The 19,601-nt window shown below is 38.6% G+C and overlaps 1 protein-coding gene across 1 annotated transcript in view; it reads left to right on the forward strand.

Moving 5' to 3' along the window:
- The window catches only part of MRC1 (mannose receptor C-type 1), a 118,809-nt gene that overhangs the window by 31,185 nt on the left and 68,023 nt on the right, over positions 1 to 19,601 (forward strand). Inside the window, 3 exon segments of the mRNA NM_001255969.1 lie at positions 7,764 to 7,877; positions 13,213 to 13,359; positions 19,133 to 19,318. Coding sequence (NP_001242898.1) covers positions 7,764 to 7,877; positions 13,213 to 13,359; positions 19,133 to 19,318 — 447 coding nt within the window.

Here is a 19,601-nt window from a genome sequence, read left to right on the forward strand (position 1 = left end):
TTAAGCCTCTTTTATGATGCTTAGATCAAGGAGGCTCTTATTTATGAAACAGCTATTGTGTGTCAAACCCTGGGCTTTATGTCTAAAGCTGACACCAGCCATGTAAATGAGTTTTATTGTCCTCACTTTATAGATGAGATAACAGACTAGGAGGGAGAAGTTAGGAATGTTGCTTAATGCCGCATGTTGAAAAACTGGATTGGGTGAGTTCCTACTGTGGCTCAGTGGGTTAAGAACCTGACTAATATACACCAGGACTTGGGTTTGATTCCTGGCCTTGCTCAGTAGGTTAAGGATCCGGTGTTGTTGGGAGCCATGGTATAGGTTGCAGAAGTGATTTGGATCCTGTGTTGCTGTGGCTGTGGTGTAGGCCAGCAGGTGCAGGTCTGATTCGACCCCGAGCTTGGGAACTTCCATATGCTGCCTAAAAGAGAAAAAAAAGAAAAAAAAAGAAAAAGAAACTAACTGGTATGAAATTCATCCCTCTTTTTCCATTCCACTCTGCAGTCTCACTCATAAAATAAGCAAGGATTTGTGGTGGGCTCCGAAGCACTAAAGAGAACCCTTGATTTAAATGTCAACAGCTCCTTGCTCTCATGAATTGAATCTAAACTGGCAATCTGATTTCACATTATCTGCTGGGCTAACGGCTTCTGCCCACAGCCAGTTCTTACATCACCCATGGTCATGTCATCATCTTCTCTTTTCTTTATACCCTCAGAAATGTTGGAACACTGTATTGAACCCTCAATTCCTGAATCAGATTTATAACTACATATGCACAGGATTAGAATTTACAGAACTGAAATAAGTTATAGGAAGTGAAATCAGCTTGTTACTCTGATTGTTTTTGCCAGTTTCCTGTGGTGCTGGCTGGAGAATAAATTGGACCACAGGATAGGAAAGAAAAATCCAGTTTAATAGTTAAAAATTTTTTTTAATTTTAAAAAATTTTGTTAAAGTATAGTTGATTTACAATAGTATGTTAATTTCTGCTGTACAATGGAATAATTCAGGTATATACACATCCATTCTTTTTCAGATTCCTTTCCCATATAGATTGTCACAGATTCCCTATGCTCTACAGTAGGTCCCCAGTGACCACATGGAACAGATGTGCATATGCCAATCCCAAACCCTGAGTCCATCCCCCCCCAGCCTTTCCACTGTGGTGACCATAAGTTTGTTTATTAAGTCTGTAAGTTAATACAGTGTAATATTGGACATTAACACATCTTCTATTATGACTAGATTCAAAGTAGGAATAAAATATTTCAGATAAGAGTTCCTATTGTGGCTCAGTGGGTTATGGACCTGAGGCTGTCTATGTGAGGATGTGGCTTTGATCCCTGGCCTTGTTCAGTGGGTGAAGGATCCAGCATTGCCAGAGGCTGCAGTGTAGGTTGCAGATGCAGTGTGGATCCAGTGTTGCCATGGTGGTGGCATGGATCCTGGCTGCAGCTCTGATTCCTTCCCTAACCTGGGAATTTCCCCGAGCCGCATTGCAGACAATACATGCAGAAAAATTAAAAAGTCTAGCATGTAGAATTGGTGCTTTGTAGAATAATACTAAAAAAATTTGGTCAGATTCTTTATAAAATTACAAGCACATTAGAGAAAAAATTGTGGATGATGCTTATTAGTTTTAAGTGATATATTTAACACGAAGTTTGAATTTTGTGTCTAAATCACACTTTCTGCCAGCTCTAATTCACTGTGAAGTAATAATAATAAAAACGACAGTAGTACTAATAGCTTATGTTTATTAGGTATGTACTATGTGTTAGGCCCTGATTTAAGATATATTACTTAATTTAATTCTTCAAAACTAGCCTATACATACCTAGAGTGGATAGGAAATATCAGAGGATAAATAATTCCCTTAAAGAGCTATCATCTTTTCTCTCTCTCTTTCTCTTTTTTTTTTTTTTTTTTTTTTTTTTTTTTTTGTCTTTTCAGCCCACACCCCTGGCATATGGAAGTTCCCAGGCTGAGGGTTGTATTGGAGCTGCAGCTGTGGGCCTACACCACAGCCACAGTAATGTGGGATCTGAGTAGTGTCTGCAACCTAAACCACAGACCACAGCAACACCAGATCCTTAACCCACTGAGCGGGGCCAGGGATCGAACCAAAATCCTCATGGATACTAGTTGAGTTTTTTAACACTGAGCCACAACAGGAACTTCTCATCTTTTCTCATTATTCTAAACATAGTAATTTAATTAAGCAGTCTCAGGCAAAATCTAATTTAATTCTCCCTACCATCAGTGACTTATTTATAGTTTTGAAAACTTAGTATGCTTATTTTATTCTGAGTTTTAAAAAATAACAGAATATTTGATTTGGGAGAATAACTATCTTTAATATTTTTGGAATGCTTCTTTCAGCATCATTTAGTGTACCCCTCTGTAAGTCTGGGGATAATTGTTATTTAAGATAGCACAACTTTAAAGAAATTAAATAAATTATAGGCCAATGCATGCAGAAAAATTAAAAATTATTTTAATATGTAGGAATCTTCAACAAAATATTAGCAAACTGAATATGAGAAGACATTAGAAGGATCACATACCATGATCAATTGGCATTTATTCCAGGGATTCAAGGATGGTTCAGAGTTCCCTTGTGGCTCAGTGGGTTAAAGATCTGGCACTGGCACTGCAGCAGCTCCAGTCACTAGCTACAGCAATCAGACAAGATTGCTGATTAATATTTTTAATTAAATTTAAAAGAAAGAAAAATTATTAAAAATTAAAAAGAAAGGATTAAAGTTGTCACTATTTGCAGATGATATGATCCCCAATTCTAAATGCCACCAAAAAAACTATTAAAACAAATAAATGAATTCAGCAAAATTGCAGGATACAAATTTAGTATACAGAAACTAAAGAACTGTCAGACAAGGAACTATCAGAAAGAGAAACTAAGAAAATAACTCCATTTATAATTGCATCCAAAAGAATAAAATACCTAGGAATAAGTCTGACCAAGGAGGTAAAAAGATCTATATTCAGAAAACTATGACATTGAAGAAAGAAATTGAAGATGACATAAAACAATTAGAAAGACATACCATGCTTGCAGAAGAATTAATATTGTTAAAATGACCATACTACCTGAGGCAATCTACAGACTGTGTATCAAAATACCAATGGGATTTTTTTGTGTGTGGAACTAGAACAAATAAGTTTGAATTTGTATAGAAACATAAAAAACTCTGAATGGCCTAAACAGTCTTGAGAAAGAAGAACAAAGCTGGTATCATGCTCCTGATTTCAAACAGTATTACAAAGTTATGGTATTCAAAAAGTATGATACTGGCATAAAAACAGACATAGATTCAGGGAACAGAAGAGAGCCCAGAAATGGACCCATGTTTATATGGTCAATGAATCTATGACAAAGAGACCAGAATATACAATGGGGAAGAGACAGTCTCTTCAATAAGTGGTCTTGGGAAAACTGGACAACTACTTGTAAAATAATCACAGTGGACCACTCTCTCACACCAGGTACAAAATTAAATTCAAAATGAAACGAAGATGTAAATGCAAGACCTGAAAGAAAACATAGGCAGTGTGCTCTTTGATATCAGTCTTAGCAATAATTTTTTGGATAGTCTCTTCAGGCAAGGGAAATAAAAGCAAAATAAACAAATGAGACCATGTAAAATTAAAAAGATTGGCACAGAAAATGAAACAATCAACAGAAGGCAAAGGCTGCCTAATGAATGGAAGAAGATATTTGCAAATGATACAGCTGATAAGGAGCTAATAATAACCACCATATGCAAGGAACTCATATAACTCAATATCTGAAAAAAAACCCAAAGTCTAAAAAAACCCAAAACAACTTGAATAGACATTAAAAAAAAAAAAAACTTACACATGAAAAAATACTCAGTATCGTTAATCATCAGGGAAATGCTCATCAAAACCTCCATGTGATACCACTTCATACCTAGTAGAATGGTTATTATGAAAAAAAAAAAAAAAAAGAAATATTGTGTTGGCCATGATGTGTAGAAAAGGGAACCCTTGTGCACTGTTGGTGTGACTGCGCCCTGTTGGTGCACTGCCATGTGATTCAGCAATTTTCTGAATATTTACCTGAAAAAAACCCCAAAAAGATACATGGCAGTTCAATGTTCAGCATTATTTACAATAGCCAAGATAAGGAAGTGACTTAAGGGTCCATTGATAGGCAAATGGATAAAGAAGATGGGGATAAAATCCACAGTGTAAGGAATATGGTCAAAAATCTTGTGATGCCTTTGTGTGGGGATAGATGGTTACTAGACTTGTGGTGGTGATCATTTCACAATGTCCGCGAATGTGCGAGGACACCTAAAACTAACATAATGTTGTGTGTCAACTCTATTTCAATAAGAAAAGTAATTTATGGAAAAATCATCCAATGTTCAATTGTATTCAATAGAGTAATTATTAACAAAAATATAGTATCAATCTGACCCTGATCCCAGGATGACATTTCCAAGGTACAGACTGGTAGACAGACATCTCCTCCTTACACCTTGTAAGTTAACTATTTACCCAAATGAGATGAGATGGCAGTTTTTGTTGGTCTCTTTAATTTACCTTAAAGAGACATAAGCAATAGTATCATTCACAAAATAGTTTGATTAACTATGTAATATAAGGAATAAACTAAAGGAAAATAATCGATGAGATGAATAACGATAACACTGATTTAATATGAATGAATTTCTATCACTTCATTATTGTTACTTTTTATGTTTATTAGAGTGTAGTTGGTATACAGTGTTGTGTCAATTTCTGCTGTGCAGCAGAGTGACCCAGTCATACATATATATACACACATTCTTTTTCTCATATTATCTTCTATCATATTCTGTCCAAAGAATTTGGAGATAGTTCCCTGTGCTGTACGGTAGGACCCCATTGCTTATCTATTCTAAGTGCAATAGTTAGTATCTACAAACCCCATACTCCCCGTCCATCCCACTCCCTCCCCCTCCCCCTGGGCAACCGCAAGTCTGTTCTCTATGTTTTAAAATGAATACATTCGTGTTTGATAATGTTCATCATAGAGATTTAAGATTGAAGAAATAGAAAGATTTCCTCTTTTAATAATGTCATGTCCTCGACAGAGCTTATAGGTATTTTATTTTTTGGTAAAATTTCACTTTTGGAGAACCAAATGCTGAGTCTTCACAGATGACAAGAGTGAGTTCCTCCATGGGCTATTGTTTGGGAAGGAATGATGTTTATGGGAAATATCTTTTTAGTTCATGGTTCTTTACTTAAAGGTGTGCTGACATCTAAAGTTATCTAGAATGTGTATTTTAATAGTAACTCAAAGGCAAAGTTAATTTAAAAGGAGTTGAATCTACTGGAGACACCAAATTGAACTCTGAGTTCTGGTCCTAATCCACTAATCCTCTATTTCCTTGTCCATACGTTTCTTTACCTCTCTGTCCTCAGTTTTTTCCTCTGTAAAATGAAGGAATTGGATGAGCTACTCCCAAAGTATATGTGGTACCCAAGTGCAAGAGCAGTGCTAACTCTTACTTCTTTTTCCTAGAACACTTGATAAAGATAAGTGAATCTGAATTATTTTTCACTGATTTTTACATGGCAGTATTTAATTTCCTCCCACCTTTATTATGTTCTTTAAAGAAATGACCCAATAGGGTTTACTTTTCAGTGAATAACTCCAGTATTGAATTCAGTTCAGTTCATTAAGCATCACCCCAACCAATATCAACCTAGTCAATATCCATGCGTGGATTGTCCCGTGGCCAGATGCTGAAGAAACTAAAGACAGCATTCAGGTCACATGTTCGCCAAGAGTGTGATCTGTGCTTTTATGGAATTGGAGTGTAATGCCTGTGAAATAGGATTTGGGGGCTTTGAGTCTCTGTAATCCTATTCAAATTTGTGATGTGTGAAAAACTGGGGAAAACTTGAGTGCATTTGGAGAGGTGAGTTGGTTACATCAGAACTAGAGTCTGGGATTTGATGTTATAAGAACCTAGGTTTAAATTTCAGGTCTCCCCATGACATTTAAACTCATGGAGTGTCAGATTCCTCATCTATACAGTCGAGATGGCAGTACCTAATCAGAATTTGGGAAGATTAAAAATGAGCAAAAATAGTGCCCCGAGTAGAGTAAGCGGTAACTCTCATCACTGAAAAGATTTGACTGGGAAATAAATCCTCTAGAGAGCAATCAATATGAAGTGGTCTAAGTCTATATGGACACTTAGATTGGTATTTTGTTTAAGACAGAGGATAGTTTTCTTTTTTGCTAACTTTTTTTTTTTCATTTCTTTTTCATTTTATGCCCTCCCTGCAGCATATGGAAGTTCCCGGGCTAGGGGTTGAGTGGGAGCTACAGCTGCAGGCCTATACCACAGCCATAGCAACGCTGGCTTCAGGCCGCATCTGCAACCTACACTGCAGTTTGTGGCAATGCAGGATCCCCAACCCACTGAGTGAGGCCAGGAATCGAACCCGCATCCTCATGGACACTATGTTGGGTTCTTATCCTGCTGAGCCATAACAGTAACTCCAACTCTTTAAAATTAACTAAAAACAATGTAGAGAGACCAGAGAATCTGTGGTTTTTAAAGTTATAGGTCATCACAGATTTGAGTGTTTAACATGGGAGGGCTAATGTCCACATTGCTTCTGCTGAGTTCTTTTATTCCATGTCAGGCCTAGCATAGACTTTGAAACATTATACTTCTGATTTATTAACTGCCTAAATCAAGTGTTGTTCATGGTAGCAAAAGCGCTTTGGTGTTTAGATTTTAATCATCATCTTAATGAGGAAAAAATTGATTTTTAAAAATGTCCTTAAATAAGAGTTCCTGCTGTGCTGTAGTGGGTTAAGGATCCCATGGCTGCAGCTCTGGTGGCTTCGGAGGAGTGGGTTCGGTTCCTGGCCCGGCACAGCATGTTAAGGGATCCAGCATTGCTGTGGCTACAGCGCAGGTTGCAGCTGCCACTTTCATTCAGTCCCTGGCCTGGGAACTTCCATAGGCCTCAGGTGCAGCCTTAAAAAAAAAAGAGAGAGAGAGAGAGAGAGATTATCATCAAGAAAGGGGAAGATCCCAGGTGGAAAAGAAAGCATACGATGTGAACAATGACTATGACTGAAGCAGCTGAATCTGGTTGGATTTTGAGAGGAAAGGGGTCATTTTGGTCAACACTGATCTAAAAAATAAAAGCTTTGTGCAAAAAAAAAAAAAAGTCTCCTTAGATAAAATTCTTAGACTAAGTTCTGTGGTATGAGGTCAGGGTAATAACTTATAAAAGCGATAGATTGGAATGCTTAATAAACTTTCATGATAGAAAATGGTGCCTTCTACCTAAAGTCTTCTTTTTACGTTATTTACGATACATCTTATTTTTACTCTAAAGTGAAGTAAAAAGGTTTATAGTTGATGATTGTCTAAGAGAGTCTTATCCAAGTCCGAAGCACGTTCATAGCCTTCCATAGTTGAAGTCAAGATGGGGGGGGGGGCGAAGCCTGGGTTAGAACCCGAGCAAGTCCATTCCTCCCTTACCTAGGTTCTCACCTCAGTTTCTTCACCTGCTCAAGGAGATAACAGTGGTACTTGCTTTAGGTTGTTGGGAAGTTCAAAGGAGACATACTAGGCATGATTTTCATTACTTCTCTCTCATGTATTTTGGTCCAAGCACTTAATCCTGAATTGGATTTCACTATCTTTTCTGAATGTTGCTTTTGTCTTTGTTTTGCTTTTGTCCTGTAGGATTAACCAGTTCCTTGACCTCAGGACTGTGGATTGGCCTGAACAGCCTGAGTTTCAACAGCGGATGGCAGTGGAGTGGTGGCAGTCCATTCCGATATTTGAACTGGCTACCAGGTAGGGTGAAGCTTGTCTGATTGGCTCAGTAAAGTTAAACTGGTGGAATCCATCTGCATTTAATTTATCTGGGTACCATGGAGAGCATCATCATCTCACATGTAGATCTCAAAAAGAATTGGGGAACCCTTCACCTTCTTACCTTGCTTTGAAACCTGCCAACTAGATTTGAATACAGTAAAACCACGAGGTTATTCTAGTTTTCCGGGCAAAGGGTTTGTCTGAAAGGATTATCATACATGTCAATACAGGACTCTGTTAAGGTATATATTCTCTGAGCTCCTGTTGTGGTGCAGTGGAAATGAATCCGACTGGTATCCAGGAGGATGTGGGTTTGATCCCTGGCCTTGCTCAGTAGGTCAGGGATCTGGCATTGCCATGAGCTGTGGTATAGGTCTCGGATGCATCTCGGATTCCGCATTGCTGTGGCTGTGGTGTAGGCTGGCAGCTGTAGCTTTGATTCGACCCCTAGCCTGGGAACTTCTATATGCCATGGGTGTGGTCCTAAAAAAATAAAACAAACAAACAAAATATGCATATTCTCAGAGCATCCTTTATTTGCTAGGCATTATACTCAAAAATTTGATTTCATATTTGTGAGATGGATATAAGATACAATGCTATGTAGCAGGTTCAAAGATTTTATACATACTTATTTATATCTACACACACACTAAGAATTTAAGAAATTTAAGTTATTCAGGGCTAGAGGAATTTCTCATTATCTTGCGCTGTGAGGTATTTGCAATATTTCCGTTATCATTATAATACACTTCAGGTCTACCATTAACACTGTTTTCAATAAAATAGAGTCACATTAAAAATAATAGCAGTCGGAGATCATAATATTCCATACCAGCCTAATAATTCACTAGCACATTTGTTGATGATTTGTAGTTTAATTGTAGAAAAACACAGGGGATCATCAAGCCTTCCAACAGCTTTCTCATTTTTTTGAGGACTGGAAGTGCTCTGAACTAATTATTTCTATATTGTCATAGAGGTAACAAAACATATAAAGAGACTAAATGATAAAGACATTTTACATACATAGCAAGGATTCTGAGAAAACAAAAGGACCAATGATGACAAAAAAAAAATTTCATCTTATTCACCAGTACCAACCATTGTTAGTGGCTGCTTAAAAAGGCACTCTTGAAGTTCCTGTCATGGCTCAGTAGAAATGAATCTGACTAGCATCCATGAAGCTAAAGGTTTGATCCCTGGCCTCACTCAGTGAGTTAAGGATCCGGCATTGCCTTGAGCTGTGGTGTAGGTTGCAGATGCAGCTTGGATCTGGCGTGGCTGTGGCTGTGGCTGTGGTGTAGGCCAGCAGTTCCAGCTCTGATTTGACCCCTAGACTGGGAACCTCCACATGCCACGGGTGCAGCCCTAAAAAGACCAAAAAGAAAAAAGTAAAAGGATATTCTTGAGTATGATTCTAAACTCCTACCTATACCAATTTTGATTTATTGGGAAAGAGTGAGTTAAGGATTAGTGATGTCTGCGTAGGTATGGAAAAAGATGGCCACATCTTCATTTACCACTTCTGCTAGAGCAGGTGTTTCTTCATATAGTCAGACTTCTTTGTTAAAGCCATATAACGGTTTTTGCATTTGGCTTGGAAAATTAAACTCTCCATTTTCCATGTTACTGACTTATGGTACTAAAAAAAGACAGAGAAATTTTGAAATAAATAAATCTCTGATGTACCCCAACAAAATTATAACTTGAAAAGATACATGCACCCTGTGTTCATCACAGAACTATTCACAATAGCCAAGACATGCAAACAACCTAAATGTCCATCGCCAGAGGAATGGATTAAGAAGATAATGTATGTATACACGATGGAGTACTACTCAGCCATAAAAAAGAATGAAATAATGCCATTTGCAGCAGCATGGATGCAACTAGAGATTCTCATAGTGAGTGAAGTAAGTCAGGAAGAGAAAACACCTAAGATATCACTGATATGTGAAATCTAAAATGCAAACTAATATAGACAGGATGGATAAAAAACAAGGTCCTACTGTATAGCACAGGGAACTATATTCAATATTCTGTGATAGACTGTAATGGAAAAGAATCTGGAAAAGACTTCATATATGTATAACTGAATCACTGCAGTACAGCAGAAATTAGCACAACATTGTAGATCAACTATACTTCAATAAAACTAAAAAAATAATATTTGGAATATGTGGAGTTCCCGTTGAGGCACAGCAGAAACAAATCCAACTAAGAACCATGAGGTTGCAGGTTCGATTCCTGGCCTCGCTCAGTGGGTTAAGAATTCAGTGTTGCCGTGAGCCGCGGTGTAGGTCACAGACGTGGCTTGGATCTGGTGCTGCTGTGGCTGTGGTGTAGGCCAGCGGCTACAGCTCTGATTTGACCCCTAGCCTGGGAACCTCTATATGCCACGGATGCTTAAAAGAAAAAAAAAAAGATTGGAATATGCAGAAACATGAGAGGGAATTTTTAGAGGCTATATGTTGGTTTAAACTGATTAGATTTTACTATGAAATTTGACTTTCAATGGATTCCTTCAATGCATAGTGATTGCAAGCCTGTCACTAGAGTCAGCTCTGTTTTCCTCTGGAATATGGGAAGTAAACATTGCTGCAAAGGAATATGAGATGTGCTTTTTTTCTTTTTTTTAAGTTTATATGATTTTAATTTTATCCATTAGAGTTGATTTGAAGATGTGCTTTTTCCTGATGAGAATTTGGCTTGTCTGCCTACTCACTCAGTCACATTAAATTGGAGAAGTCTGGTTCAACAATACTAATCATTTATTGGGGGACTACAGTTTATTCTTTGCTGCTTAATTATTGTTAGGCAGGTCATTTTATTTATCAGTCAATTCGGAAGTGATTATTAGTGTAATTTTTAACCACTTGCCTCCTAAGAGTTTAGAGAGAAAATTGGGTTAACTTTGGTGAAAGTGAGGAATAAAATTGGAATATTAATGAGAAAGGAAAATAAATGTCCTTCCTTATTCAACCAAATTCCTGAGAAGTAGGTGCAAGATGAAATATTCTGTTTCCTCAAATGAAAACTAGAAGCTTTATGGAATATTAGAATTTTGTATTGTAGGAATTCTCTGGTGGGAATTAGAGGTTAAGGATCTGGCATTGTCAATGCTGTGACATGAGTTCAATCCCTGGCCCAGGAACTTTTGCATGCTGGGATTGCAGCCCCCTCCCCCCCTGCAAAAAAAAGAAGTAGTTATTGTATAACAAAAGTTGTTGTATTGTATTATAAATTATTGTATTCTAAATTATTGTACAATATTATATTGTAGTATATTTATAAATTATAAATTATTCAATCATCATTCAACTGAATATTTACCAAGTCATGAATCTCCTAAAATATGTTTACATTTGACCTGAGCATATTTTATACACGATATAGAAGTGTGAATTTAAAAGTGAAACTATGGTAACTGTTTAAAGACAAATCATCAATATATTAAAATTGGCATTGGTGTTCTAGTGATAATAACTATATAACTATGATTTACTAGCTCATATATTAATTAATAACCAATTCATAACCATTAGCTATAAAATATATTGCTTCTTTTTTTTTTTTTTTTTTTTTTGCTTTTCATGGCAGCACCTGCAGCATATGGAAGTTCCCAGGCTAGGATTCGAATCAGAGCTGTAACTGCCAGCCTACACCACAGCCACAGCAATGCCAGATCTGAGCCACATCTGTGACCTACACCACAGCTCACAGCATCGAGCCACCGAGCGAGGCCAGGGATCAAACCCACATCTTCATGGATCCTATTCGGGTTCGTTAACCACTGAGCCATGAAGGCAACTCCCAAATACATTGTTTCTTGAGAAGTTTCTTTCTAGTACCATGTCTATTAGTTCAGTTATACTAGGAGTTTAGCCACAAAACCAACATATTTGTAAAACATCTTTAGGAGTTCCCTGGCAGGGCAGGGGGTTAAGTATCCAGTGCTATCACTGCAGCAGCTCTAGTATTGCTGTGGTGAGGTTTTGATCCCTGGTCCGGGAACTTTTGCATGCCTTAGCCAAAACCAAAACGAAACAAAAAACAAAAACAAAATCTTTATCCTTACCACTAACATTTTGTGTGCTATTCAAGCAACTCCCAAAACTTTTTGGCAAATGCTTTATGGAACAAATAATGAGTCCCAGCTTTCGGGAAGGGAAATGTTGGTCCAGGCCCAGGTTGTATACATGTCACAGGCCACAAAGCAGAGTCATTGACAAAAATGTGACTCACCACTTGTGAGATGGAGCTAGTTTTTAGAGCACTGGTTGAGAAATCATTTATTAAAATGGTGAAAATTTGACTTCCTGTTGTGGCACAGCGGAAATGAATCTGACTAGGAACTATGAGGTTGCAGGTTCAATCCCTGGCCTCGCTCAGTGGATTAAGGATCCAGCATTGCCATGAGCTGTGGTGTAGGTCGAAGATGTGACTCGGATCTGGCGTTGCTGTGGCTGTTGTGTAGGTCAGCAGCTGCAGCTCTGATTGGACCCCTAGCCTGGGAACCTCCATGTGCCACCAGTGTGGCCCTAAAAAAGACCAAAAGACATAAATAAATAAATAAAATGGTGAAAATTGTGAGAAATGTAGGTATCAAGGCCTGTGTCAATTGCATTAGCAAAGTTGACTTGATCTGGTTTGTTCGTCAGTTTCTAGTAAGCAATGAGGTGAGGGGTTAGCTGTTAAAAATATTCTTCATGAGGTTGAGCTGGAAATCTTGAGAAAGGGTCTCTGCTCTGGGGGTACTTTATCAATTGGCAAGTTGCCAATTCCAGCATCTCTTCCATTCCTTCCCATGTCTCCATTGCCTTTTTTCGTGCCTCCTCTTTCTAACTAGAGAACGTTATCCTGTGTCCAAAAATTCTCTAGTCTGGCTACAGTTAGCTTGATTGAGGTTTGGGCGGAGGTATGGCAATGGTTGAATAGCGTGTGTTGCTGTGGCTGTGGTGTTAGCTGGCAGCTGTAGCTTTGATTCGACCCCCACCCTGGGAACTTCCATGTGCCGCAGGTGTGGCCCTAGAAAGGAAAAAAAAAGAAAGAAAGAAAGAAGTAAGTTTATATAATCAACGATGTAGGTATTGGAATGAATGATCCAACCACAGGAAAACAAATAGACACCCAGCGTGTCTTCTGCTTTGCATTCAGTGGATATTTATTTGTGAATGTGTAGCCCAAAGAGCAGGGAATCCATTAAAACTGAAGATGAATGCATGAGGCTGTGGGGGTGGGGGGTGGGGGTGGCAGCTATGTACTTGCAACACCGATAATGGTTACACTTTTCTTTTTTCTTTTCCCACAGGAAGTCCATCAGCAGAACCCGGAAAAAGCTGTGTGTCACTAAATCCCGGAAAGAATGCTAAATGGGAAAATCTGCAGTGTGTTCAAAAACTAGGCTATATTTGTAAAAAGGGCAACACAACTTTGAATTCTTTTGTTATCCCCTCAGGTAAGTGATCTCTTTGATCTGAAGTGCGTCAAAGTTTAGGACTTAAAGATATCAAATTACAGCCTAGTCCTAACTAGGCAGTGACAGGTTTTGTTGACAGTTGATGGCATCCACATAATGATATTCCTCCAACATTTCTTTTTGTTGGTTGCTGACATTTCCTGAGTGTTCTGTAGTGTTCGGACATGAGCGTGGCCTTTGACACAGCTTACATATAAATTTTATTGTCACAGCAGCCCTATGAGGTAGGTATCACTCTCATTCACATGTTCTAGATGTCGGAAAAGATCTTCAGAGGATTTAAAAAAAAATTTAACATGTGACCCAACTGGAAGCTAAGCAAGGAAATCAATATCTGAAAGGGATGTTTTTATTACGTCCTCACTGTTTAATGGGCTATCTGGGCTCCAGTCTGATTCAGTTTAACGTATACATTGAAGTCGTCACAGAAATGGAACAAAACATCCCAGAAGTAGCCATTACATTTTCTATTCGGGCTAGACCAGAGGGAAAAAATGCAATTATGCTCGCTGTTATAATGTTATAGAAGAATTAAACTACTAAGGGCAGAATGCATTCTTTCTTCAAATTGACAAAAAAAACAAGTTAACTGCATTTTTTGTACCATCAGCTGTTTTGGAGGGACACTGAATACTTCAGAGTGATTTGTGTGTGTGTATATGTGTGCTTCTTGGGAAATCTGACAGCGTGACCTTGTTGACTTTGTTCTCCTTGACTTGTAAAAGCAATTTCCTTTATTTTAAAACATGATTGACATGGCTAGAAAGTCAGAAGGTCCAACATGATAAATAATAATAATTTTCTCCAATCTCTTACTTTGAATCTGCAGTTCCCATCTTTGAATGACTGTGTCTAGGTGTATATTCTTACCTAGTTATTCTATGAATATATACATAAATATATTAGGATTATCTTGTCTATTTTCTGCAAATGGCAGCATATACAATGGTCCAGATACACTTCGCTTTACTTTTTTTCACTTAATAACAACTTTGGGCTTCATTCCATACGGTGCGTAAATAGCTTCTGTGTTCATTTTTATTGCTGTCCATTAGACACTTTAGGGAGACACTATATTTTTTTTGGACCATTCCCCTAGTAGTGGGGCTAATAATTCCAATTTTTTATTATTTACTTCCAAGTTTTTATTGTTACAAACAAAAATCCCATAGTGGATGACTTTCTACAGATATCATTTCATATGTGTGATAATTCCTAGTAGTGGAATTGCCAAATCAAAGAGATGTGTTTGCAATTTTAATGGACACAAATATGGCTAAGATCTCCAATGGGAATAGATGCAGGTCCCATTGCAGGGTCTGATTATACTTTACGGGGTTACTCTTATGACTGTGGGCATGCCTTAGGGAGACCTCAGTTTACCTCCTCTGTTCTTCCCATAGGAGAAATAGTATAACCCTTGCTTCTTGGAAGAATTTATATAATTCTCCTTCAGAAAACTTGGAGTTACCACTTTGGGGAAGAGGAGAATGGCAGTTTTATCATTTCCGTGGAATTCTGTAACTTGGCCTTATTTCAGTTTTAGTTTCCTCATCTCCTAAAAGACAATAGTAATACTTGTTCTTCCTGTGATTACTTGTTCATATTGTCAAGCACTCAGTACACCATTCTCATGTCTCTGCTGTGCCTGTTGCCGAACCAAACAGGTCCGCTCGCCCACACTCAGTAAACCAGTCCAGTGGCTCCAGGTTGCAGGGAAGGAAAGTGTAGCATTTATTGAAGGGCGCCAAGCAAGGAGAACGGGCAACTCATGCTCAGAACACCCAAAGTCCCTCATGGGTTTCATCAAAGCATTTTTTAGAAGCCAGGTGAGGGAGGGGGCTCACAGGTAAGTGAGCAGCTCATGCACAGTTCTCTGATTGGCTGACGGTGAGGGAACAGGGTGGAGGCACAGGAGGTAACATTATCAGTCCCTCAGCACCAGTAGGTCTGGGTGCTCAGGAACATCAAGTAGCTAATTTCCTCCATTTGGTGATGGTTTTAGTATCTGTAAAGTGACTCAGGAAATACACATCAGATACAGTGATCCTGATCTAAGTGCTTCAGAGAGGAACTGAAGCTGAAGGTATGGGGTGGGGTCTGTCCCTGGAAAGCCTCCTAGGGTCCTGCTAGGTTACATGCCTCTCCTTGCTACCCTTGCTAACTCTTATTTTCCAGTGGTTTTTGAATTTCTCTCTCCTTCCTGGGCTAATCATTCTATCTTGTCTCTAAGCTCAAATACACCAGAGCTTGGAAAAGCCTATCAGAGGTAAGATTACGAAGCACACATGATTGGTGACTCTTTTGAGTAAGGGTTCTGCCTTGTCTCCTATTTGTCCTTGAAATGCCACCCTGCTCATCCACAACCCCTGGATCTTTAGAATGACACTGTCCAGCTCAGTAGCCACTGACCACATGTGACCATGGAGCCCATAAAATGGGGCTGGTTCCAAGAGAGATGACTTCCAAGACACAGCACGAAAAGAAAAAGTCAGCTCTCATCATTTTCTTTTTCTTTTTACTGCTGTACCCGTGGCATATGGAAGTTCCCAGGCTGGGGTGAAATTGGAGCTGCAGCTGCTGGCCTACACCACTGCCATGGCAACACTGGATCTGAGCCACATCTGCAACCTACACCAGCTTGTGGTGACGTTGGGTTCTTAACCCATTGAGCCACAATGGGAACTCCATCTCATTTTTTTTTTTTGATTACATGTTGCAAGGATAATATTTTGAATAGATTGAGTTAAGATACATTACTAAAATGAAAGTTACCTGTTTCTCTTGTACTTAGCATGGCAACTAGCAAATTTATAATTCTGTAGGGGTTCTCATTTGTGGATTACATTCTATTTCCATCAGACAGTGTTGCTTTTGAGGAAGAAGCCATCCTTTATGGCTTCCCCAGGGAACTGCCCTTCATTTGGTTGTTCTCATGTTTTAAAATATTTCAAAAGTTCATCTGTTTAATTTTTGCATCCCTCAGCATGTGCTGGCGTTATTTTCAGCTTCTTGGGCAGCAAAATTAAAATACCCCACCAGAGGGCTCCATAGCTATACTATTACATATAAACATGTATATTTATAATTTTTTTGGTAAGCTAGAACTGTGTAGAGGGAATAGAGTTTCTAAAAATATGCATTTTTGGTTATAAGAATAGTATTTGGCTATCAAAATTACCTATTTACTTGAGTGTGCACAGAATCTTGGGCTTTTAACACAGGTGATGCCGACAGCCCTTGCCTTTAAGAGAATTTGTGACTGACCCATGAAATGAATAACAAAGGTGCCCTATTATAAACCTTTACTATGGCAGCAAATTTGAGAACATTTTGTGGCAAACAAATATAGAGGTTAACATTCATTTGGCTCTAATCCCTCTTGAAGCAAGACCTATTGCTCAGGCGCTGTTTGAAAGAGTCTCCCTAAAATGGTAATAATAAGGTGCTATATGTCAAATACAACTTCAGTTCTTTTTCTCTGCCCACATCCATCACGCTTATTCTGTGCCAGACCCGGTGCCATTTAGGGAACACGGGGATGAATAAAGTCAATCTCTTGCTTTCGCGTGTCATTACCCTCATTTCCCCAGCTCATTACTATCACAGTACACGTCCGTAATGTATAATCAAGGTTATGAAACTTGACCCTATTAGCAGCACTAATTAGGATGTTGGTCACTATTACTGGTTTGATTCAATAATGGTTGTTGTGTTGATAATTTACAGTCAGACTATTTCAAATACTTTCTAGTGCTAAAGAACACAGTGAGGAAGGGTAATTTAATATTAGTATTAACACTGTGTCTATGGATAGTTTGGTTCCTGATGTGCCTTGCCCTGGGTCATACAACTGGTGACACATTCAGATTTTGCCTGAAAGATACCTGAATTGAAATCCCTGTGATGTCTACAATAGCACATGTCATCTTTGGGGAGCAAGTCAATGGCAGGTGGGTTGGTCCAGAGGCACAGGTGGCTGGCTCATGGTGCCATGTTTCAGAAGCTCCTTGGTGTCTCCCTCCCTATTCTACGCCCTGTTTCAACACATCTTTCTCCTGCTCGCTTTATGTTTTGCCCCTTCTCTGAGAAATGAATGGCTCCCTGATGTCCATAAAGTAGAAGTAGATTGAAATCTTTTGAGGAATGCATTATATGTCAAACCTTTTTTGCCTCCTCTATTTACCTAGCATGCTTAGTTTGGGTCTGCTGATAATAAAATGCAGATCAAATGATATTATTGGGAGTTCCTGTTGTGGCTCAGTGGTTAATGAATCCTACTAGGAACCTTGAGGTTGTGGGTTCGATCCCTGGCCTCGCTCAGTGGGTTAAGGATCTGGTGTTGCTGTGAGCTGTGGTGTAGGTCATAGACGCAGCTCAGATCCTGCGTTGCTGTGGCTCTGGCGTAGGCCGGTGGCTACAGCTCCAATCAGACCCCTAGCCTAGGAACCTCCATATGCTGTGGGAGTGGCCCAAGAAATGGCAAAAAAAAAAAAAAAAGACCAAATGAGATTATTGTACCTTAGTGTAGCTCTGTGGTAGGTACCATTGGGAAAAAAAGAGATATCTCAGTTGGCTTTATTTTATTTTTTTTTTAATTTTATTTGTTTTTATTATAGTTGATTTATAGTGTCACTTGTCTTTCTTTTAAAGTGAAAGATGACTTCATATAATTTTTAGCCTAAAAGCAGACACAGCCTAGTCTATCTGTTGTGAATAACTATGCCAAAAAATGGAAAAATAAATGTTAACTGTACATGCCTATAATGATGGAGTGTTTCATATAGAGAATGTTAGAAAATATTATTAAATTATTATTATTATTATTTTTTTTTAGGGCTACAGCTGCAGCGTATGTAAGTTCCCAGGCTAGGGGTTGAATTGGAGCCGCAACTGCCAGCCTACACTACAGCCATAGCAATGTGGGATCTGAGCTGTGTCTGTGACCTACACCACAGCTCTCATTAATGCCAGACCCTTAGCCCACTGAGTGAGGTTGGGAGTCAAATACTCATCCTCATGGATACTAGTTGGGTTTGTTACTGCTGAGCTGCAATGGGAACTCTGTCACAATTTTTATTTTTTTAAAGTTTTATTGAAGTAGAGTTGATTTACAAGGTTGTGAAAATTTCTGCTGTACAACAAAGTGATTCAGTTCTACATGGACACACATCCATTGTCTTTCAGAAGCTTTTCCCACATAGATGATCACAGTACACTGGGTAGAGTTCTCTGAGCTCTAGAGCAGGTCCCATTGACCAGTCATTCTGTAGACCACAGTGTGCATATGCCAATCCCAAGCCCCCAATCCATCCCTCCCCCCACCTTCCTCACCTGTCCCCTTGGTAACCATAACTTCAAACTCTGTGAGTCTGTCTCTGTTCTGCAAATAAGTTCAGTTGTATCCTATTTTTTAGATTCCACATATAAGTGATAGCATATGGTATTTGTCTTTCACTGTCTAACTTCATTTAGTATGATAATTTCTATGTCCATTGATGTTGCTGCAAATGGCATTATTTTGTTCTTTTTTATGGCTGAATAATATTCCACTGTGTGTGTGTGTGTGTGTGTGTGTGTGTGTGTGTGTGTATCTCATATCTTCTTTATCCCTTCCTCTGTTGATGGACATTTAGATTGCTTCCATGTCTTGGCTATTGTAAATGGTGCTGCAGTGAACATTGGGTTGCATGTATCTTTTTGATAAAAACCTCTCCTTTTAAGTGTTTTCCAAACTCTTTTTTTTTTCTAGAAAGTGATGTGCCTACCAGCTGTCCGAGTCAGTGGTGGCCATATGCAGGTCACTGTTACAAGATTTACAGAGAAGAGAAGAAAATCCAAAGAGATGCCTTGACTGCATGTAGGAAGGAAGGTGGTGACCTAGCAAGTATCCACAGCATTGAGGAATTTGACTTCATTATCTCCCAGCTGGGCTACGGTAAGAACTTCCGTCAGTGATAGGCTTGACTCTCATCTTCCTGTTACACCACCTGTCTCTGGAACATTTCATCATGTTCGAGTTAATAAACTAATAAATTCAAGTGAACCATTCAGTGATCAAGTTAGTAACAAATATTAATCATGCCTGAAAGATAAAAATTGTATAGTAATTTAAAGAATTGTTATTACTACGAGAAAATTTGATCTTTCTTTTGATATGGAATCCACTTATGCATAGTTTTGGTTTTTTTTTTCTTTTTATGCCACACTGTGGCTATGGA

Source organism: Sus scrofa, chromosome 10, assembly GCF_000003025.6.
Source record: "Sus scrofa isolate TJ Tabasco breed Duroc chromosome 10, Sscrofa11.1, whole genome shotgun sequence".
In the NCBI taxonomy this organism is placed as follows: domain Eukaryota; kingdom Metazoa; phylum Chordata; class Mammalia; order Artiodactyla; family Suidae; genus Sus; species Sus scrofa.